The following is a 22,632-nucleotide window of genomic DNA, read 5'->3' as shown; positions in this document are numbered from 1 at the left end:
CTGTTGGGTATCATTATGAGGTATTGGGGTAAAAATTGTTGTTACCAAACTTATTAATGTAATGTTCAGCTGGCCCGTATAGAGCAGGACCTGAAGGAGAGCATTCACAGAGAGGAGACCAGAGAACGAGAGCTCCACCAAGTGAGACGAGAAGAAAATCGCATACGTTGGGGAAATCTGACATCACTCAGGCTTAACCAGCGCACTACCAAGTGTGTACTACCAAGAGTGCATTATCAGCTTTACAAAATGTGAAATGACATCTAATCTCAAATCTTGTGTTTGTTGTTAGGCCCTGGGTGACGAGTTATTATAAGAACATACCAATGCACATCTACTGCCTTCCAATAGAGAGCGTCGTCACAAGACAAGACAAAAAACTGACAAAAAGATGAAGAGGAAACATCTAACATCTCATTAACAAAATTAACCTGGTAAAAGTGTAGCAACCATGGTTTTTGGTGTATTGATAACTATCAGCAAAACTATGGTTTTACTACACTAACCACGGTTTAACTATGGTTTTTGAAAACCATGGTTGTCAAAACCCTGGTTATTTTGTGGTTACCATTTTTACTACACCAGGTTATGTGGTGTTAACTGTAGTAAAACCATGGTTATTTTTCGTAAGGGAAAACATGGTTATTTTGTGGTAACCATAGTTTTACTGCCATTTTTTTAACTACATGTTTTTTAACTGTATTAAAACCATGATAAATTTTCGTAATGGTTGAGAGAAATCTTCTGCTTTTCCAGTAACTTGATGCAGGGGCCTCTGATCCTGGTTCAGTGTCCTTCAGAGTTTAACTCCATGATCAAACATTCACATCATCCTGACAGCGTGAGGTGTGTTTAATCCGCCAATTACAAAGACTAAACTAACCTATCAGCTTTTACCAACATGAAACTTTATTTAGTTTTATTCTCTCTTGCTTTTTTAATATGTTATGAGGGTACAAAGATACATCAACAATCAATTCAATGTAAGAAATAAAGCAGTATTGATTATAGCGCCCTCTCGTGGTACAGCTGCACGCGCCACTGATAAAGAGCTGAAATAAAAGTCATTTAAACAATGTTTTGCTCTCTATTTTTTCTTTTTTTATACTCATTCATTGTCAATTTTAAAGACTGTCAGTTTGTCAAAATATTTGAGTATTGTGTATTTCACAAACTAAAACAACACTGAAATCAAAATTGTATTACATTACATTGTTTTAAACCTCAAATAATTTCCATAAAATATTCTTTATTAATAATTATATTCAGTTATTTTTATATTCAGTAATTTGTAATAAAATGTCATTTTACTTTTTAATTTGTAGAGTATCTAACTAATTTTCAGAAGGGTAGCTTGGCTGTAGTTTAACTACTTTTACTGATAAATAGGTTGTATTTTATCCAAGTACAGTTTTAAAGTAGCTTCATCACACTGATATTAATATTTAGGCTAAACTAAAGAAACCTCTCACACGCGCGCTATGTCTGCCCGACAGGGGGCGTTCCTCTGTGACGACACATCAACTGTTACAACAAAAAGTATTAATTATGAAAAAGTGCAGACATTTGATTAAAACAGATGGGACATTGAAACGCAGGCTCATTTTAACAACATCACAATTAGCGGGGCGATGCAAAAAATCCTAGCGGGCGGGGCTGACGTCGTACGACGAGGGTCTGCGGCGTGCGTGGTGACGTAACGCCACCCAGCATGCAGTGCTCGAGTGAAAATGGCGGAAGGCGGAGCGGCGGATGTGGAGACGCAAAGAGGAGAGATCGCGACGCTCCTGAAGACGCCGCTGCGCAGAGCCGACACCTGGTGAGAGACTCTCATGAAAATACACGAGAGACACGCGAGCAAACGCGACATTAAAGTTTAATCGATCAACAATAACACGAGGATCAATACAGCTGATCAGACATGATGATCAGAGTCATGACAGTGACCGAGTGTCACGCGCGTGCACACACAAACAGCAACTGTCTGTCTAAAATAAATATTTGACAGAAGGAAATGAAATCTGTATCCAATATGATTATAATCTGTTAGAATGACAGCACTTCATATGAGTGAGTAGTCGCTGTGTGTGAAGTATACTACTGTGATTGATGATGTTTATCGTCTGTCCTGAACTGGATTTAAGTTAGGGTTTTTACTATAGTAAATGTATTTAGAGTAGACCGGTGTATCTTGCTGGTTATTGTGATACATTTTTGCAAGGGTTTATGATTTAAAGTTTTGTGTCATTCATGAATACTTGATTTGTGTTTTATCTCCACGCAGGTATTTGGTTGACAGTCATTGGTTTAAGCAGTGGAAGAAATATGTGGGCTTTGACAGCTGGGACAAATATCAGATGGGCGATCAGAACGTCTATCCCGGTCCGGTGGATAACTCCGGCCTCCTTAAAGGTCTGTCGTACATTCATTCACACCATATAATGAATTAATATTTGTGTGTGTGTGTGTAAATGAATATGTCAGAGATTTTGATGAAAGTTTGCATCTGTGCTGCTTTCCCTTCACTTTGATCTCAAAACTTTGAGCTATTCAAGTGTGTTACTGATATTTTAGTATGATTCAGTGTTTGATCTGCGTGGTTCTTTAAATGTCTGAAACATGATTGATTAACTAATAATGCTGTTGATCATCTTGAGAATTACTTTGAGAATTTTAACATTGTCTAATATTGGCTGGTTATTCAGATTTAAATTGGTTTAATTCCTGTTTAAAATGTTTTGAGGTTCAGTCAATTTATAGTCTCTCTTTGTGCAACACAGTTTAATATTAAAGTGAAGGTGAGGTTTGATGCAGGTGTTGTCTGTTTATAGATGAAGATGTGTTGGGCATTAAGGAACATCTCATCGATGAGCTGGATTACATCCTGGTGCCCACCGAGGGCTGGAATAAGTTAGTCAGCTGGTACGGCCTAAAAGATGGACAGGAACCTATCGCTCGAAAGGTACGTGAAGAAAATCTGACAGATGGCCATTGATATTTTAAAATCAAAAGAGTCCTCCTTTCAGAACCAGGTGCATTTCATCTTTTGGTTCAGTTTGTTTGGCATGCATGAATACAACAGTTGTGCTCGGATCCACACCAATGAAAATCGGTCTTAGATCGCCTGAACGAGGTGGTCTCGGTCCTCTTGAAAATGAACTCTGGAGCGGTTAACTTGTGGTGAAAAAGCAATCTGACCCGCTGGACAAACTAACCATGCTAAATAAGATGACAATGACATTCGTGATGTGAAAAGCAGCAATGTGTTTTGCAAATACAGTCAGACAAACTTATTTTAGCACAGCTGTCCAGCAAGAATAAAGAAAGACTTTACAATGTGTTCAGTGAACGTCTTAAAGAGATGAGATTTAATCATTCAGTGGCACAATAAAAACTCTGAAGACAGATATGATAGCTCTGACAGCTGCTGTCTGTTTATTCTGACGGATGATAACTATGAGCTGAATCCTGAAACATACACGAGTGCACTCGTACCAATCAGACGACACTTTACTCTCACATGACTTTTATTAACAAACTTAGCCAAGCAAAAGCAAACCGAACCAAGAAGGAAATGCAACTTTTTGACAATTTAATCCCCGTTTAGAAACGAAGCAAATGTTTACATTTTAATGTTATTTTCTCTTTGTAACGCTGTTACAGTAAAAATGACAGTGTAATCATTGTAGATTTTATTTGTTGTTTGGTGAAATACGAGCAGTGCTTGTTCCTAACCGATTTCACGACTTTCCCCTTATCACCGTCCAAAGCGTTTGTTATGATCTCTTGTATTTCTGATTGTACTTTAATTTGATTCTTTATTGTAGTTAATCAAAATTTTGTGACATGCAGCAAATGTGGGATTAATTGAAAAGATAGGCAGTGGTGAGTTTCTGTCATGTCGTGATGGCGGCTGTTGCTTCTCTTTCTGCCGGTTGAGACGCCCCTTCTTGCCATGTTTGTTGGTGTGGTATCGAGTAGCTGCGCTATTTCTGTTTCCACTCGGTCACCGCGTGACTGCACGGCTGCATGGAGCCATCGACAAGCAACAGCATGCGAGAGGTTCGGCCTTTCTTTCATTTCTGGGCTTTGGGAAAGGGTTTGTTGTGGCTCAAATGCGGATCAGCTGTTGCTCGGCTCTTGACACGACCTGAGGTTTGATAGAAAACACTTTTCAGTTTTTGTTGTCCTTTTATAAAGAGGAGAAATGCCGGCTAAGGGTCAAACCGTCCTGCTGGGACGACGGCACTCTGAAAGGCAGATAAAAAAAACTTGTGGGCCGTGAATATCAGAAGTTTGGGCTTTTGAGGACGCGAGGTGTGCCGGTCTCATTTCGGCTACGGTTGGAATGGTCTTAGTTTCCTGATGGAGATACTCGGCAGGGTTTTCCTCTGGTGTTTAGCGGTGTGGTCTTACTGGTGGAAGGGCCGTGTGTGAAATAAATAGCCTGCAACTCTTCAGCTGTTCAGCCCTGGTGCTAAAATAAGACTCTCGCTGATTTGCTCGTATCAACACATCAGCAGCCAGCGTGACGTTGACACTCGCAGCTATGATTTAGATTTAGTCATGCGTGTTTATCTCTGTTTGCTAGTTATAAATGATTTCTGATGATCATAACTTGAAATATTTATGTATTGGGTAAATAAGTGTTTTTAGATTTGATTTGTTATTTCTAGGGCCGGGACTTTAACGCGTTAATTAAGATTAATTAATTACACAAAAAATAACGCGTTAAACATTTTAACGCATTTTAATCGCACTTATTAATAGAGTCATTCGTAAATGCTGCAGACCCTGTTTTAGTTCGAGAACTCCGGGGTTGTGATGCAGTGTAAATAAAAGTAGACGGAACCTAAACGAACAGCTGATTTTAACGTGACAACGCATCAATTTCAAAGTAAAAATGATTTATTCTGGTAAATGGAGGTTTGCAACGGAGGTTTTGCCCAATAAACATCTACCAACAAACTACAGATTATTTTAACATGTATCCTAATGTCTGTTATATGTTAATGTTTGAGTATTGTTGGGTTTAAATATTGTTGTAATGTTGTTTTGTTTCAATTTAATTAGTTTATTACGAGTTTAATTTAAGTTTTGTTTGCTACTTTAAAACGAATTTCGTTTCAAATAATTTGTCTCGTAATTATAAACAATGTTTTGTTGTTAGGTTTTGTGAATATAAATTAAAAAGAACATTAAAAGCAACACCGTGCATCTCATTGATGCATATGCTACCGAATGCCAAAACATGCAGTGAGTAGCCTATATCACTTACTTTTCAAAAAATCAGCCTGGCAGTGCCCAGAAGTTAAATTTACACGCGCATTTAGAGCATACTGTAGCAGCACGTTTGATTTGCGGTGTGCTTAAGACTTTTAAAAATCAACTTCATATTAATTTTAATAGGCTACTTTGACGGAGGACACGCACAGAGAACAGCGACGGCAGGTAAAGGAAAAAAGTTAAACGAATAGAGTCAGTTTGTAAGAACATTTTTAAATTGACTATAAGATCATCAATATGAACTCTGAACAATGAACTATTATAAACATAACAGCAAGAAAAGCTGAAGAGGAACTCGCAACATTAAAGCAATAAGCATTTATGTAGGCTAAAGCTATATATCACCTCTTATTTTTTTTAATTTAGTTAAGTTTCAATGGTAACACTAAAGGCGCGTACATTATGCAGCGCTTTTCACATCCGAATCCCACTTAAGAAACCTATAAACGATGTGCAACTTAAAAAATATATTATGCACATTTTTATATATTTTATATATAGTATATTATGTTTTGTTGTTTTTATACGCGAGGTGGGGCATCCGCGCACATAGGTACCAGAACACAGACAGTCAAAACCTGAGAAGTCCCGAACCCTGCAATATTAAACAAACTACTTTAAGAAATGCGGGCCAGGAAGCGGGTCGGGTATAATATATATATATTTTTCGTTGCGGTCCGAGTTGCGGGCGGGTTGTTTATACATTGACCCGCGCATCACTGGTAAGCGTCGATAAGAGCATGGTTGTGTGTAAGATATGGAACAAGGAATTCACATATCACCGCAGCACATCGAGCCTCAAGTATAATCTCAATGCAAAACATACAGCAGCTAGGGTGGACATTAGCCCGACTCCGGGTACAACGACATGGTTGAACAAAAATAAACAATATTTTGTTAAGCTTATGTATTCAGTCATTATTCATAAAAATCCATGTAAAAATTACTTCTTAATGTTCTCAGGTCAAATATTTATATGAGATTAAAATGCGATTAATTTAGATTAATTAATTACAAAGCCTCTAATTAATTAGATTAATTTTTTTAATCGAGTCCCGGCCCTAGTTATTTCACGACGTGCTTTATCTGCCTGCTAAATGATTCAGGTTGTGATGTGTGTTGTGTTTATGATGTAATGTGTTTTTATTGTCTGATGATGATGATGATGATGATGGGGTTATGTTGTGTTTATCAGGTGGTGGAGCAGGGGATGTTTGTCAAACACTGTAAGGTTGAAGTCTACCTCACCGAACTGAAACTATGTGAAGACAGCAACATGGACAAAGTCATCACCAGAAGATTCAGCAAAGCGGACACCATCGGTGAGATCAGACCTCTCGCTGTAGTCATCATCAAATCTATTCTGAGCTCTTATTGGCTGATTTACTTTCTTTATAAATAAACGTAAACTTTCGGACCATTAAGGATATTAAGATCATGGGAAACATTTCAGTCCAGTGGTAAAAACTCTAGTTTGCTTATTACTTTTTTTCAGGTTCGGTTTTTCATACAGTTGAGTATTTTAGTATATTTGAGTGCTGTTACATAAGCAAATGTTTAGTTTTTTGTGAGCTGAAAGACTTTAATCGATGTGTTTATCCTGACAGACTCCATCGAACGAGAGATGCGGAAATTATTCAGTATTCCTGACGAGAAGGAAATCAGATTATGGAACAAATACATGAGCAACACCTTTGAACCCTTAAATAAACCCGACAGCACAATTCAGGACGCTGGGCTTTACCAGGGACAGGTAAAACTACCTAAACCCATTCATCATGTACGTCTGATGTCTGACGCATGAGCAGATGTCGTATTAGATGAGCTGTTTGATTTTAGACCTTTGTTACAATTACTAACAAATACATTTTTCAGGAAGGGTTAGTTCAAATAAAATAATATTTTGCATAAAAACGAATACAATATTGAATAAATGTAATTAGTTAATATCTTTATAACTGTTTGTATTCATCTTCAAATAAATCCTAACGTGTTGAATGATAAACATAGTGCTGTACCCCTCGTTCAGACAGCCAACGACAAGCAGTAGCAGAGCGACGCGATCTCATTCATTTCAATGGAAACCTGGCGACTTCCGGCGACACGAACGACAGTGACCGTTGGCGACCGTATGGGCGTGTCCAGCGACGCGAGAAAGTTAAGAAAAGTTTAACTTTATGCAAATGTCGAGCGACTTTCGGGAGCGACTACCAATGAGAACAAAGCAGTGGAGTTCACGTCACCCTTCTCTCGTCAGTTACTGGCGTGGATGGTACTCATTTGTTTATGACAAGCAGATTTAGAAACGCCTCATTGAAAGAGACAAGCGACACACAGCGATAACGTCGCTGGCTGTCTGAACAAGGGGGTAGGAGGAAGCGTCACGTTTACGTGATCATCGCAGAAACATAAAAATTAAAACAGTCAATTAAAAATGTATCCTGTCTATAAAAACTCACTTCATGGGGACATTTGGGACATTTAAACATAGACATGAAAACATTAAACATGAATTCCCACTGTACAGATACTGGTATGCCTGTGTGCTTTTATAGCTGCACATTGAAGACCCGTTAACTTCAAGCAATAATATGAAATAATATGATAGATTTCTTTATGTGATGTATATCAGACCACATTTCATCCTCTAATAGGGGTATTACATTGCGGTTGTAATAAATATTGACCATAATGATTTTTAATCACGTTTTGTGCGTGCTCCCATTACATTGCTTATTATCAGCCGGTTATTAAAATGGAAATACGTCACATCACTTCTGCATTCGAAAATAAGGTTGATATATTTGGATCATCACATAAATAAAACACAAGAAATAAATGTGGTGCTTCAGTAACAACACTGATGACAGAAACCGAATCTAAAGCTTTGATGTTTGATCGTCTCTTTCTCATATCATGGATTTGTTTGTTGGTCTTCATTCAGGTCCTTGTTATCGAGCAGAAGAATGAAGACGGCTCTTGGCCTCGAGGTTCCTCCACGCTTAAGTAAGCCGTTCGTCTGTAGTCTGAAGGATCGTTATATGGCCGAATGGAAAGCGCTTTCTTTGACACTTTTGTTGCTTTCTCCTTTAACTCAACGTTTCTCCTCTTTGCTTGCGTCATGGTTGTGAATGGTGGCGTTTTCTGTAACCCCTGCTCTTCTTTTCTTTTGAAGGTCATCTGGCGCTTCCAATCTCTCTGCTTTACCAAAGATCTGCCCTTCATCTCTCACAAACAGTCATAACAGCAGCTTCAGCGGCCGCAAGTAAGCACCGGGTGGGTGTGGCTTATGGGTGGGAGGGGCTACGATAGGCGGTTGCAAGGTCTAATCCCGTTACAGATGTTCGTACACTTTCAGCTTCTCTAAGATCAAGGCTGTTAAATACTTCAGCACGTTTACTGGAAGGGTACTGATATGTGTGTGGAGGATGATGATAATGATGATGATGTAATGATCGTGTGAAGTTACGCTGCTGTGTTTTGTGTGCGTGTCATAACTCGTGTGACAGTAAAGGGTGGTGTTGTTTTTAATGAACACTGTTAACCTTTTGTTTGTCGTTATTCATTCGGTCCTGTTTCATCAGGAAGTTTTGATGTGTGACAGTCTGATTAATCTGATTAAATGACTTATCAACCATATGCTGCTGTAACTCTAGTAACGGCTGAATTAATGTCTCTTTCCGGCAGATTTCAGTTCCAACCCCAATCAAACCCTAACCTGCTAATCAGGTTGTTCAGGGCTTCCTAAAAATGCGAGTCATGTGTGTTGGAGTAGGGCTGGAAATAAAATCTGCAGGTCAGGTTGTCTCCAGGAACAACGTTGAAGACCTGTACAGTCTATTATAAACGCCTTACTGCAACTGTGATTTTTACATGATGAGCGAAAACCTCGGAGTGATCTTAACTTTAATATTAAACCGTGAATTTTCATTGATGACAAAATAATGAGATTCACTTTGTGATGCTTGCATTGTGTTGTGTTTAAAGTTTTGACATTTCAGCTCTGTTTCTTAACCTAGTGAGCTGCCTTTGCCCCTCGACTGTGCTCGGGTATACTTTGGCCTTAAATGTGCATTGTGTAACTTGACAGAAATGAGTTAGTGTTTGGTCACTAGATGATGACGCGTTTGACCTATGGGTGCTGCTGACACACCTGGAAAAAGAGCTCGTCACACCACATGCTCTTGCCACATGTCTACACTCAAAATAACATTATTGTGCACGCAAAAGATGTAAAATGTGAAGCACCCCTAAGGCAGTATCTTTGTGAAGAACTCAATCCCAGAATGCATTGCAACAAGCCCATTGGGAAACTAAAGATGGTGGACGATTTGAGAGAAATATTTCACATGATATTTGTGTGCGCTGTATCATTTTGTGGTGTTGTTTAGCTTAGCAGTTTGTTAATATCATCAAACCAGAGATGCTAAAAGAAGACGACGTCCTCTAGTAGAGAAACTGTGAACAGAAGTCATAGCTTTCTTACTTCTTCACAGAAGCAATGTTTGTATATTAACCCCAAACATTGAAGGATATAATATGGGTGTGAGTTTAGTGTGATGTGATCTACAGAAGTGAAATGTTTAAGTGTGCCGCTAAACTCTGTGAGGACGAGTGAGTGTTTTTCACATCTGATGTTGCAGTAAACAGCAGGGCAGAGACGCTGTGGGTTTCTTTTGCTTTTCCTGCATGTTTTGGTTATTGCATTAACCAGTTCATCCGCATTTGCCGCTACCACCGCATGTCCCATGATGCTCTTCTGTCAGTGCTCCTGTATTTAATCTGTCCTCACGTATCTCCACAGCATGAAGAACTCCAGCTACAGTTTGTCGTCCTACTCGTCGTACAGCAGCTACGATTACTGCGATCAGGGCAACCGAAGCGAGAAAGCCGGACTCTGTGGACTCTCCAACCTGGGCAACACCTGTTTCATGAACTCTGCCATACAGGTGATGCCGTCTCTCAATGCCGTTTTATCACGGATCAGAGGCACGGGCTGATTTTTATTAATATGTGTTTATATTTGAAAAGTTTGGATGCAAAAGCCGCTGAAAATCTGCTTAATCGATTCATGGCCTCAGATATACTGCTTTGTTAGGTAGGGCTGTGCAAAAATATCGATACAGCTAACTATCAGATACATTTTTCCATGATAGTGTATCGATATTTCAATCTCTACTATCCATATTTTAAAGACCCCATGAAATCCCTCTGTGTGCGTCAAACAACCTGCTGTAGTTGTCGCTGTCCAGTTGTCATATACGGCCATTCGGCCAATGTCTCAGAAGTAAGCGGGATAGAGAAAATGGCAGAAAATTCAAAACTGACGTGTGGAAGCACTTTGGCTTAAAAAAAAGTTACCCTAACTCTATTTTTTTAAATTTTTGATAAAAAAAGAAAAAGTATTGCAATGTATCGCAACATGCAATGTATTGTATTGTATACCGTCACACATTGTACCATGATACATATCGTATCGTGAGGCCCTTGCCAATACTCAGCCCTATTGTTATCAGAATCTGCTAAACACCACTATTCACTTCTTCTTGTTGTAGACTCTCATCATTGTAATATGTAAGGGATAATCCATCTAGCCATGCGTTAAAGGGTTTTAATGCACGACGTAGAGGCGAAGAACAAATCCTTTACTCTTCATATTATTTTGACATTATGCTGTAATGTGAACGTGGTGGAGAAATGTTTTATGGTCATGACATCCGTGCAAAATATCTGAAGGGTCTTTTCTGAATGTTAAATATATTTTTAATTTCTATGAAGTTTCTGTTGTTTTGGGGTTAAATGTGATCTGTCCGTGTTCTTGAGAGACTTTTATCTGTGTTTGTATTGAGCGTGTGTCGGTTGTGTTGCAGTGTCTAAGTAATATTCCTCCACTGACGGACTTCTTCCTGAAAGATCGCTACCAGGACGAGCTGAACGAGGACAATCCTTTAGGAATGAAGGGCGAGATCGCCAAGGCCTACGCTGAGCTCACCAAGCAGCTCTGGTCAGGGAAATACAGTTACGTCACACCCAGACCCTTCAAGGTAAAGCGGGTGTAAAGAGTCTCGGTTTTCTGAAAAGGTCAAGCTAGGACGGAGCATCATCTCAAACATTTTACGTGATATAAACACAACTTAACATCAGCATTGTTCCGATATTTGATGTGCTTCATATAAAAGCCTGTATTTCGGAAACTAGCTTTGATAATCCAGTTAAACCACTCGCTCCTACTGGTAAACAGCCATGAGAACCTCCTGTATCCTTCTAACCAGAAGTCATTACAGTTTATATCAATCAACAACATCTTTAATAAATAAACACGTAACACAATAATCTTAAGTTAATCGGATCTGTTACACAAGATGTTTGTATTTTAGACATTCAATCACAGCAAAATGATATTTAGGATTTTATCTGTGATCATAAAATCATCATCACGATCTAAAGATCTCTCTGTGTTCCTGAAGACTCAGGTGGGTCGGTTTGCTCCTCAGTTTTCGGGTTACCAGCAGCAGGACTCTCAGGAGCTGCTGGCCTTCCTGCTGGACGGACTTCACGAAGATCTGAACCGCATCAGGAAGAAGCCGTACATTCAGCTGAAAGACGCCGACGGCAGGCCCGACAAGGTAACCCTACCGATAAATGAAATGATTAGACTTTCTGCCATCATCATTATGATGGGTCTGCAGTGAAGAACGTCACAGGAACCCAGTTTGAAATGGTTCTCCTGTAGGTGGTCGCAGAAGAAGCCTGGCAGAACCACATCAAGCGAAACGATTCCATCATCGTAGATATTTTTCATGGCCTTTTCAAGTCCACGCTGGTCTGCCCCTTGTGCTCAAAGATCTCTGTGACCTTTGACCCCTTCTGTTATCTAACTCTTCCTCTGCCGATGAAGAAGGAGCGGACGCTGAATGTCTTCCTGGTGTGGCTGGACCCTCTGGTCAAACGCACACAGGTACGCTTGCAGAAAGACGCTGTTATGAGAGTCTGTCCTTTGAGACGGTGGTTAATATCAGAAAACTAGTCAAACACTAGTGATGGGTAATGTAGGGTTATATTTATATCAGTAAATGTATTGTGTTTATAATATTTTGTTTGTATGTTTTGTATGACCTGAATTCAACTGTAGCCTAAGTTTGAGATTTTTCTGATTATTTTAGATCGTAAGTGATAGAAATGAATGAGATGACGTGTATAATAATGTCTGTTACAGGATTAAGTGTTTTTGGCTAACAGTGTTTCATCTCTTGTTTGTTTCAGTACAAGGTTACGATGCCTAAAGTGGGCTCAATATCCGATCTGTGTGCATCTCTATCTGCTGTGTCCGGCGTTCCTGCCGAGAAGGTAACGGTTCGTCTGAAGTCTCTCATGTGGGATTGTGCATTTAACGTATTTCATCATTTCTTTCTTCCTGTCTAGATGATTGTGACGGACATTTACAACCACAGATTTCATCGAATCTTTGCAGCCAATGAGAACCTGAGCAGCATTATTGATCGAGATGACATTTATGTGTGAGTGTCTGCGTAGAGCAACAGTTATAAAAACTCCAATCAGGGTAATGGATCATGACACAGCGCTTGTGTGTGTGTGTGTGTGTGTGTGTGTGTGTGTTGGTGTGTGTGTCTGTGTCTGTGTGTGTGTGTGTGTTGGTGTGTGTGTGTGTGTGTGTGTGTGTGTGTGTGTGTGTGTGTGTGTGTGTGTGTGTGTGTTTTCTGCTGTTTTCATGGTGTAGGTTCGAGGTTGCTGTGAACAGACAGGAGGATACGGATCATGTGGTGATTCCTGTTCATCTGAAAGAAAAATACAAGCAGTCTGGTTTCAACCACACCAGCACGCCGCTGTTCGGCCAACCCTTCCTGCTCGCTGTACCTCGAGTACTCGATGAAGATAACTTCTACAATCTACTCCTGCGGTGGCTGTGGTAAACTTCACTTCAGTTTCATCTCAGTAGCGTGATATCCGTCTTGTTTTTCGATGTCACTTTTCTTTGTTTAGTGTCAGTCTAAGGATGACTAAAATTGGTCTCCAGAATTTTTCAGTTTTTGGCTCATTCTTATTTCAAAGGTCAACTTTATACGGCGTATCCTCTAAGCCGTTAGGTTACGCTTCAGGTTTCGTTCATGCTTCTGCATCATTGTTTGCGTTGACATGTAGACCGCTAGTAGGCAGCGTCAGTGGGTTTGTAATTGATGTAATCTACAGTATCAGAGCAAAGGCTGAAGCAGCACCTCTAGCCAAATAATTGACATGTTGTTAGATTTTTGGGGAGGTGCGTGTCAGGCTACAGCACAGGGAACGCGTCTACACCTAGACTTAACTCGACACAGAAGTATAAACTGGGCTTTTGTTGTCTTCACTTCACATAACTTCTGTCCATGTCAAATGTGTAACGTGTGTTTCTCACGGTGAGCGCCTGATTGCGAGTTAACCTGCAGTGGTTTTGTCTGATGTCATTTACAGTCGTTTCATTCGCTCAGCTGTCGAAGAGGAGGAGTCTGAGGAGACGGACTCCACCAAACATCACTCGATTAACGGCAACCTAACCAACGGTGTGATCGAGGAAGGGTCGGCCAGTAAGCCCGCTGTTTGATTGCATCTTTGACCAACTTCATGCTACACATTTAAATGCTTCACATGCAGCAGCGCTCATAATATAATATAATTGATTCTACTTTATAATATACACATATAAAGAGTCACAATATAGTTACACAATTTACACGCTTACACGTTCATGATAGTAAGTAGGGAGCCACTGAACTGAACATTGGCTCATCTCTCAGGTGAAATGGAGACGGATGAGCCGGACGACGAGTCCAGTCAGGACCAGGAACTTCCCTCAGAGAATGAAAACAGCCAATCGGAGGACTCGGTCGGCTGCGACAACGATCTGGAGAACGGCGTTGTCCCTGAGCACTCCTCCAAAGGCCAGCAATTCACGAGCAACAGAAAGCGACTTTTCACATTCCAGTTTAACAACATGGGCAAAACCGACTTAAACTTCATCAAAGGAGAGTCACGGCAGATACGATTCGACGAGGATCACGTGCGGCTCAGCGGTAAAAACCTTTCTGCTCTGTGTAGTTTTCTGCAGTCTTTGGTGATAGCCGATGTACACTGGCATAGACGTCATCGGTTAAGATGTAAAAGATCTTTTGCTTGATCTTATAATTATAGGGAGATGTCTAGTCCCTGATTAAGCTGTCTTGACTAGGCATGGGCCGGTTACCGGTTTCAAGGTATACCGAGGTTTAAAAAAGTCAAGGTTTCAAAACCACTAAAATGTTCTGTTATACCGTCTCCAAGGTATGAGCTGTGCTTATACAAAATTCATTAAATCATGAAGTCATGTGATTGATTTGATGTTTACATTTAATATACATTACGAAAATATTATATATGTGTTGAAAGCATATTATAATTTAAAGGCTTTATTGTACCTGGCATTTGAAAATAACACATTTTAGCGTTGCAATGGCAATACCGCAACACCGTGAAACCGTGGTATTTTTGCTAAAGGTTATCATACCGCCAGAATCTTATACCGGCCCATGCCTAGTCTTGACTGATATCGGCTGACTTATCTTAAAGGGGACATATTATGAGATTTTTTTTAAGATGTAAACTAAGTCTTAATCTAGGTCCGAGCAAAAGGGTGCCGTTTTGGGTGTGTCATTTAAAATGCAAATGAGCGGCTGAAATGCAAACACTGATCACAATGATGGTGGTTTGTTGTAATTGAAACTCAATTGTGCTGTCAAGTCCTTCTTTTCCCTCTCTTCTCTCTGAACTAAATGGCAGTGCTGTGGTTGGATAGTGCAGATAAAGGGGGTGGTATTACCTTATTCTGACATCACAATAAGAGCCAAATTACAATGACCTATTTTTCCACATGCTTGCAGAGAATGGTTTACCAAAACTAAGTTACTGGGTTGATCTTTTTCACATTTTCTAGGTTGATAAAAGCACTGGGGACACAATTATAGCACTTAAACATGGAAAAAGTCAGATTTTCACAATATGTCCCCTTTAACTCTTTCACCGCCAGCATTTTTAAAAAAAGTTGCCAGCCAGCGCCAGCGTTTTTCATGATTTTCACCAAAGTTTAATGCCTTCCAGAAAATGTTCTTCTTTAAATATATAAACATACAATATACCAAATGAAAGAACAGACCCTCTGCTTTCAAACAAAAAAAAACGTTTCATCCTACCTTTAGTGGTTCTTTTGCAATCAGCTTTTGAATATGGGTAGGTTTTTGCAAAAACACCATATTTTGAGCAAAAAGCAGAGATAATTCCATTTTTATGACGGATTTTTCATAGAGATCCCATTCAGAGCGATCTTTAAAACAGACACGGACATGCAGCAGCTTGCCATAGGGCAATACTTCCGGTTTTAAAAAGTTGCGGAAGGGCGCCACCTGGTGGATAATAGCGGTATTGCGGAAAGACGGAAAATCTCGTCATTGGCGGGGAAGCGTTTTCTCTTAATTGACGAGATATCTCGTCAATGGCGGGGAAAGAGTTAATGTTTATCAGTGTCGTATATCTGTAGTGATTCAGCTGCACCACATCTGCAAAATATATCAAATATAGCTCAGCTCCTAAGTGGAAATTCTTGAAATTGCAGCTCTTCTTGTGAAGTTTAGTCTGCCGCCCCAGAACGAAATGACGACAAATTGCAAATGACAATCCACATAATGTACAAACAATTGTTTGTGTTTTTCACCCTAACACTAACCCTAACCCTGCTAACAGCTCTCCAAACTCAATGAAATGTTGTGATGTGATTTGTTTTTCTCTGGTTTATTTGGACTTGATGATCTGAAATATTTCTGCAGATAGATGCTATGTCTCATTGGAATGGGAGCCAGAAATGAAGAAAAAATACTTCAATGAAACTGCGGTGGAGGTCCGACTGTCACATTTCTGTCTGAATTGGTTAATATTGTGGACCGTACATTGCAGATTAACTTTGATATGATGTTTCTTCTTTTGAAGGACTTTGATAAGCATGAGAGTATGGACTATAAACCTCAGAAGAAAAGCTTTTTTAAGATGAAGGACTGCATCGAACTCTTCACTACCAAAGAGAAACTTGGAGCAGAAGATCCATGGTGAGACTTCATGATTTACATCTTTGAGTTGAGTTCGAGAAGAAACCTGAAATTCACCTGAGAAATATTTAGGCATTGATTTAGAGAACATGCATTCATGCATCGCTCCCAATCCAGTTAGTTACAGATAGATTAAATCAAGTGCTTGTAAATTGTCGATGGGTCACAGGGTTTAATCTCATTAAATCCAGGTGTGTTTGATTCTGCAGGTACTGCCCCACCTGCAAGCAACACCAGCAAGCTACTAAGAAACTTGACCTGTGGTGTTTACCGCCGGTTCTGGTGGTCCATTTGAAGCGCTTCTCCTACAGCCGCTATATGAGGGACAAGCTGGACTCGCTCGTGGATTTCCCACTGCGGTACGTCTCGCTGGACTAGCATGGATTTGGATGTAAGATAGCCACTGTGCTCAGTTTTACTAGGACGCGGTCCGTTCTGAATTGATAGACGTATGATCCCGTTAAAATAAATGTAAGGGTAAATATAAAGAGTTTTTTAAAAGTAATCGCGCATTAATTGTTTACGAGTGCGTGATGAGAGTTGATGTGTTCTTTCAGTGACCTCGATATGTCCGAGTTCCTCATCAACCCCAACGCTGGGCCCTGTCGCTATGACCTCATCGCTGTGTCCAATCACTACGGAGGAATGGGAGGCGGCCACTGTGAGTATGCATACTATTAAATATTTGCTCAAGTATGTGCAGTACCTACAGACTCGATCAGATCAGGACAAGCTCACTTTATTTTGGCTGCACTTGAATGGACATATTTACACAAAATGATCTGTTTAATGAAAGTATCTTGTGTTTAATTGTCAGACACCGCCTATGCGAAGAACAAGGACGATAACCAATGGTACAACTTTGATGACAGCAGCGTATCTCCAGCCAATGAGGACCAGATAGTGGTGAGATACACTTGAAGTAAAATTGAAGTTTCACTTTAAGTTTTGATGTTGAATAACTGACGGCTCTCTTCTTCATGTGTCTGCGCAGTCTAAAGCGGCATACGTGCTCTTTTACCAACGGCAGGACACCGTCAAAGGTACGGGCTACTTCGCGCTGGATCGTGAGGAACCTGATGAGAACGAAAGCCCAGCGCCGCACGAGACCATAGCTCGAAGCGATGAAGAAGAGGAGGAGGAAGATCTAAATGACAACGAGCAGGAGGAAGATATCGGCCCCAACCGAGATGTAACCATGAACACAAATTAAGTGTAAATGTCAAACTTGCATCCAAAGCCATATCTACACTGACCGGCCTGCGTCTGGGTGAACGTCTTAATAACGGCGGGGTGATCGGACACTATCAAGAGACGATGAGGAAGAGGAAAGTTACGGCTTGATTTTCCTTCCATGTGACAGGAGCCGCATATACGAGTGATGAGAAGAGTTTTACGTGTACGTGTTGTTTTATTTTGTAACACTGAACTGAAGGGTTTGGAGACGTTGAAATGTCAAGCACTGCTGACCGCTCTCTTCTGCTCGGCACAATCACTTCATTTCTTCTGCAGTTTGTGCCTCGTGTCGCTTCACGTGTTTGAGAGTTAAGAGCACCCGGCACTGCTGGTGTATCTGGCACGTCAGGTCGAAGGTAAATCGAGTCCTTTAGTTTAACACTGAGTGAGTTGAGTGCAGGTATAAAAGCTTTTATCCTCACACTTTATGGTCATGGACGGCAATTTAATGAGATGTTTTTATTCACCTCAGCCTTAACTGTAATCTCAGACCGTTGCCTTTTCTTTGCACCATTCCCCACATACTGTCTCTATACACTCGCTCTGATCTCAGATCAGCCAAACCCTCTCATATATCCTGCCAAATGTCTTCATTTGACCTTTAATTGTAGGTAGAGAGCAGTTTGTCTCTCTTGCCTGTGGTCGTGATGAATGTTTTCAGATTGTATACCGGGTTGGTTCTTACCTGTGCCGATGGATGGCAAACGCGATGTGTTGGGCTGTAAGTGACGGCTTTAGCTTTATTAATACTGTACATAAGAGTTCACTCTGTGAGTGCACATTTGATAAATTAATTTATTTATATGAAAGCATTAAAAACAAACCTGAGAAGACCGAATATGAATTGAATGTGGCTTTGGTGACGAGCTTTGAGAAGTCTTCTGGACTCCAGGATTATTAAGGATACTGAATCACACCTGTGGGGTTTTGTAAATGAAAGTGGCGTCCTTGCACGATACAGGGATCTCCTTTAGCTGCACTTCTGAGTTCACTGTGGTTTACATTTGAAATGTGCATGTGTATTTATATACAGACTTCAATAAAGTTGGGAAAGCTTCAAGCGTTTTTGGATTCACACGTTCATTGACTCTTAACAATGTAAATCATGATGATTGTTTTAAATCATTTCAAAATAACTAATGAAAAATCAAATGTTCACTTGTTTAAAGTAACAGCCGTTATATCCTGACAATCTTAAAAGGGGCAGAAATGCGCATCGGATCTCAAACTGGGATTATTTTAAACCATGACAACAACATTTTAATCTGTACTTAATTTGAAACCTGTCAGGGCTTTTATGTTATAAATATTTCTTCCCAAAGGCCCAAGCTGATTTATTTCTATAGGTCTTTCTTTCAGTCCTTTGCATTGTGGCACTTTATTACAGTAAATACAGATCCTGTACAGATAGAGACTAAAGTATGATGATGATTACTGATGGTATTATTTTCCCAATTATACAATTACATTTTTAATCTGATAGTGCTGCTGTTAACAAGTGTGTTTATCAAATGTTTTTATAGATGTATTTTAGAGAGCTTTCATTAGGTCTGAATGAATGAAGATCTGAGCATCATCTGAATAGAAGTGATGAGTTATCTCAACAGCTGGCCAAGAGGAACATTTTCACAATACTAATACTGGAAATATAATCCGCTTCTAAATAGAAAGACAAATGACAACTTCATCAAACCATTTCAAGAAATGAATGCATATTCAATTTAATATTATTTATAAAGCACTATTATATACGCATATTGAGAAACAGCCAATCACTTTTTTCAAATCTATATTCACTCCAAACTCCAGATCAGTAGGTGGCGGTAATGCGGCTTTACGTTGGTTTGCCAACCCGCCATAAAACACCAGAAGAAGAAGAAGAAGAAAATAATCACTTCCGGTGTTTTAATCTAAAACAACAGCGAGCAGGAAAATAAACCCACACACGCGCATTGGTAACTATAATCTCTCTACTCTTAATCATCACTTTAACCAGTCTCGTTTCATGAGATGCGCGAGTATTTTAAACCACAACATCATTGTGAGGTAACCTAACCCTAACTGTTAGTTATGTGTAGAGTTATCCATGAAAGGCTGGCGTATGTCTAGTACTTAGGCAACGAGATTGATTCTTAATTTTAATGTGAGTTTTGACAAACTATCAACTCTTAATACGTGTGGTAAATAATATATGTCAATATGATTAAGTATAGGGAGGGAAAAGTCCTCTAGCAGGGGTGCGCAATCTGGCAACAAATATTACTGGATGCCGACGATATCTGATAACGATAACAGACGATATTTTGCATCCTGTTTGCGAAAGTCTTGTGTTGCTTAAGGTCCTTCTTACAACAAGTTAATATTACGATTAATGTTAATATGTTAATGCTATGCTATTAATGGAAACAAAACTGAAAAGTCATATTTATTTTAAACTGAAGCTTTCAAGTAAAAACATTTAAAAGAGTCCTCTATCAAGCACACAGGAAGCAAAATATGACATTTTAATACAAGTCAGCAAACAAAACTTCTTCTAAACACCGCACAGGAAGGGAAGCACAGCTTCAAATAATCTCATTTTGCTTTAAAGTAGTGATCAGCTATGTTTTGATGTTTATAATTTATTGATCATATTTGTGATCCGCTAATTTACTTACTGAATTAGTCAGAAAACGTGAATGCTGTGTCAGAAATCAGACGTATGTGCATATAGTTTTTCTAAAGCTGCTTTGTAACAAAGCCAAATTGTTAAAATTACTATATATTAAAAAAATGTATTAAAACATTTTGGACAATGTTATGTTTATTTTAGATGCAATGGAAGTGAAGGAAGAACCTCAGGAAGTGAAAGTGGAGGAGATACAACATGAACTTGATGATTTCACCACTGAAGAAAAATATTCAGATTATTTAGAAACATCTCAGAAAAATGAAACCCAAATGATGCCAGCGGTGTGGAAAGGGTTTTACCCGTCCCAGCAGTGTGCAAACAATTTTACAAATACAAACGTGAAGCCTCGCAGTGGAGAGAAGCCGTACAAATGCACTCAATGTGGAGATGATTTCACACACATGGGACATCTTAAGTTACATGAAAGGATTCACACTCGTGAGAAGAGTTTCTCCTGCCATCAATGTGGAATGACTTTTGGAAATATAAGTTACCTTAAGGTACATTTCAATACTCACGCTGGAGAAACACAAAAGGGTTTTGGTAATGAAAGAAATGTTTCAGCCCATGCAATGAATCATAATGAAGAGATGCCTTTCACCTGCTTTCAGTGTGGAAAAGGTTTTAGAGTAAAAGGAAACCCTGAAGCTCACAACGGTGAGAAACGGTGCCCTGAATGTGAAAAGGGTTTTTTACACAATGCTAATTTAAATTCTCATGCAAGGATTCACACCGGAGAGAAGCCGTACAAATGCTCCGAGTGTGGAGATGATTTTACAAATAAAGGACACCTTAAGTTACATGAAAGAATTCACACGGGTGAGAAGCCGTACAAATGCCCCGAGTGTGGAAGGAGGTTCACGCGAAACGGAAGCCTGGAGTTTCATTTAAGGATTCACACTGGAGAGAGACCGTACACCTGTACTTACTGTGGAAAGAGTTTCACATTGAAAGGTCATCTTAAGAATCACATAACAATTCACACCGGTGAGAAACCTTTCACTTGCGTTCACTGTGGAAAGAGTTTTGCACGTCAAGAGAGGTTAAAGTCTCATGTAAGGATTCACACTGAAGAGAAACCTCACAGCTGCAGAGAGAATACGCAGCTCAAGAGTCACGTCGGCCAGAGACCTTTCGCTTGTCTGAGATGCGGAAAGGGTTTTTCACGAAAAATACTCCTGAAAGTTCACTTGAGGATTCATACGGGAGAGAGACCTTTCACCTGTCTTCAGTGTGGAAAGGGTTTTATAAGAGAATCAAGTCTTAAAATTCACAAGCAGTCTCATTCTGAAGAAAGACCGTTCAGGTGTGTTCGGTGTGGGAAGGGTTTCAAACATAAATCAAACCTTACGACTCACGTGAAGATTCACACTGGAGTCAAACCTTACACCTGTACTCACTGTGGAAAGAGTTTTGCAATGAAATCTCAGCTTCAGAGTCACGTAACAATTCACACGGGTCAGAGACCTTTCACTTGCTCGCAGTGTGGAAAGGGTTTTGTACAACAAGCACTCCTGAAAAATCACCTGAGGATTCATTCGGGAGAGAAACCTTTCACGTGTCTTCAGTGCGGAAAGAGTTTCACTCATGCATCAAGTCTCAAAGTTCACCAGCAATCTCATTCTGAAGAAAAATCATTCAGCTGTGATGAGTGTGGAAAAACCTTCGTTTCAGCTTTGTTCCTGAAAAGACATCAGAAAACTCATACAAATAAAACCCCATACTCGTGTTCAGTCTGTGGAAAGTGTTTTTCACTCATTGACTATTTGAAAAGACATCAGAAAATACACACCGGTGAGAAAACTTGTGTGTGATCTGAGTGTGGGAAATCATTTTCAACGGGAAAAAAAGGATACACATGTTTATATTGTGTGAAATATTTGTTTTTAAATTATGTACTTCCATTTAAAACATAAAAGTACACACAGCAAGAACTATTGTAAACATTTACTAATAAGCAGTTTATGTTGTTCATATTCTGTATTGTAATCACATTTTTGTAATAATATGTAGTAGTAGAATAAATAAATCAGTGTCTGTCTATGAAAGGTTTTACTGGAATGATGTGTGAATAAAGATCATGGGTGCACATGAGCCATATACACATTCAGCTCTTGTGTGTTTATTATAAACTAATGTTTTGTAGAGATTGACTGCGTTTGTATCAGCTATTATGACAACCCCTAACTGCACAAATGATGCCGGTCTTCCTGGATTTCATTATAAACATTAAAAGGCAGTCAAAACGACAAACTTGCAATACGACTACTAGCATTAGCTTTAGTGGCTCACCAGAAGTCGCCCATATAGAGGGTA

At 39.6% G+C, this 22,632-nt stretch overlaps 2 protein-coding genes across 7 annotated transcripts; both read left to right on the top strand.

Moving 5' to 3' along the window:
- The first annotated feature begins 1,705 nt into the window (after positions 1-1,705).
- On the top strand, positions 1,706-18,710 carry LOC135779369 (ubiquitin carboxyl-terminal hydrolase 15-like). Of its 5 annotated transcripts, XM_065290091.1 has the most exons (22): positions 1,706-1,819; positions 2,285-2,412; positions 2,832-2,962; positions 6,482-6,608; positions 6,894-7,039; positions 8,231-8,292; positions 8,462-8,551; positions 10,091-10,235; positions 11,157-11,330; positions 11,754-11,912; positions 12,020-12,244; positions 12,550-12,633; positions 12,709-12,803; positions 13,025-13,213; positions 13,753-13,865; positions 14,076-14,351; positions 16,134-16,204; positions 16,294-16,409; positions 16,619-16,768; positions 16,967-17,070; positions 17,227-17,315; positions 17,404-18,710. In XM_065290091.1, exons 1-22 carry the CDS (start codon positions 1,731-1,733, stop codon positions 17,620-17,622), a joined length of 2,982 nt encoding a protein of 993 aa, XP_065146163.1. In that variant the 5' UTR covers positions 1,706-1,730; the 3' UTR covers positions 17,623-18,710. The 5 variants fall into 5 exon arrangements, 3 of the variants coding, with proteins under 3 accessions (XP_065146163.1, XP_065146164.1, XP_065146165.1); XR_010544779.2 differs by lacking the exon at positions 17,404-18,710 and having other exon boundaries at positions 16,619-16,800; positions 17,227-17,262; XM_065290092.1 differs by lacking the exon at positions 8,462-8,551.
- A 785-nt stretch (positions 18,711-19,495) lies between these two features.
- On the top strand, positions 19,496-22,422 carry LOC135752527 (uncharacterized). Of its 2 annotated transcripts, none has more exons than XM_065271020.2 (2): positions 19,496-19,600; positions 20,458-22,422. In XM_065271020.2, the coding sequence occupies exon 2, from the start codon at positions 20,463-20,465 to the stop codon at positions 22,128-22,130; it is 1,668 nt and encodes a 555-aa protein (XP_065127092.2). In that variant the 5' UTR covers positions 19,496-19,600; positions 20,458-20,462; the 3' UTR covers positions 22,131-22,422. The 2 variants fall into 2 exon arrangements, with proteins under 2 accessions (XP_065127092.2, XP_065127093.2); XM_065271021.2 differs by having other exon boundaries at positions 19,562-19,691.
- Positions 22,423-22,632: the final 210 nt, after the last annotated feature.

The sequence above is a fragment of the Paramisgurnus dabryanus genome, chromosome 1 (genome assembly GCF_030506205.2).
Source record: "Paramisgurnus dabryanus chromosome 1, PD_genome_1.1, whole genome shotgun sequence".
NCBI classification, from domain to species: domain Eukaryota; kingdom Metazoa; phylum Chordata; class Actinopteri; order Cypriniformes; family Cobitidae; genus Paramisgurnus; species Paramisgurnus dabryanus.
Note: the sequence above shows the minus strand (reverse complement) of the source record. Positions and strands in the feature narration are given on the sequence as shown.

Excerpts from the sequence above, each read along its gene's own strand:
- LOC135779369 (XM_065290091.1), top strand. The coding sequence starts at position 1,731 with ATGGCGGAAGGCGGAGCGGCGGATGTGGAGACGCAAAGAGGAGAGATC. Across the intron at positions 8,293-8,461 it reads CGAGGTTCCTCCACGCTTAA|GTCATCTGGCGCTTCCAATC; the intron begins GTAAGCCGTTCG and ends TTTCTTTTGAAG. Across the intron at positions 12,634-12,708 it reads CCGGCGTTCCTGCCGAGAAG|ATGATTGTGACGGACATTTA; the intron begins GTAACGGTTCGT and ends CTTCCTGTCTAG.
- LOC135752527 (XM_065271020.2), top strand. The coding sequence starts at position 20,463 with ATGGAAGTGAAGGAAGAACCTCAGGAAGTGAAAGTGGAGGAGATACAA.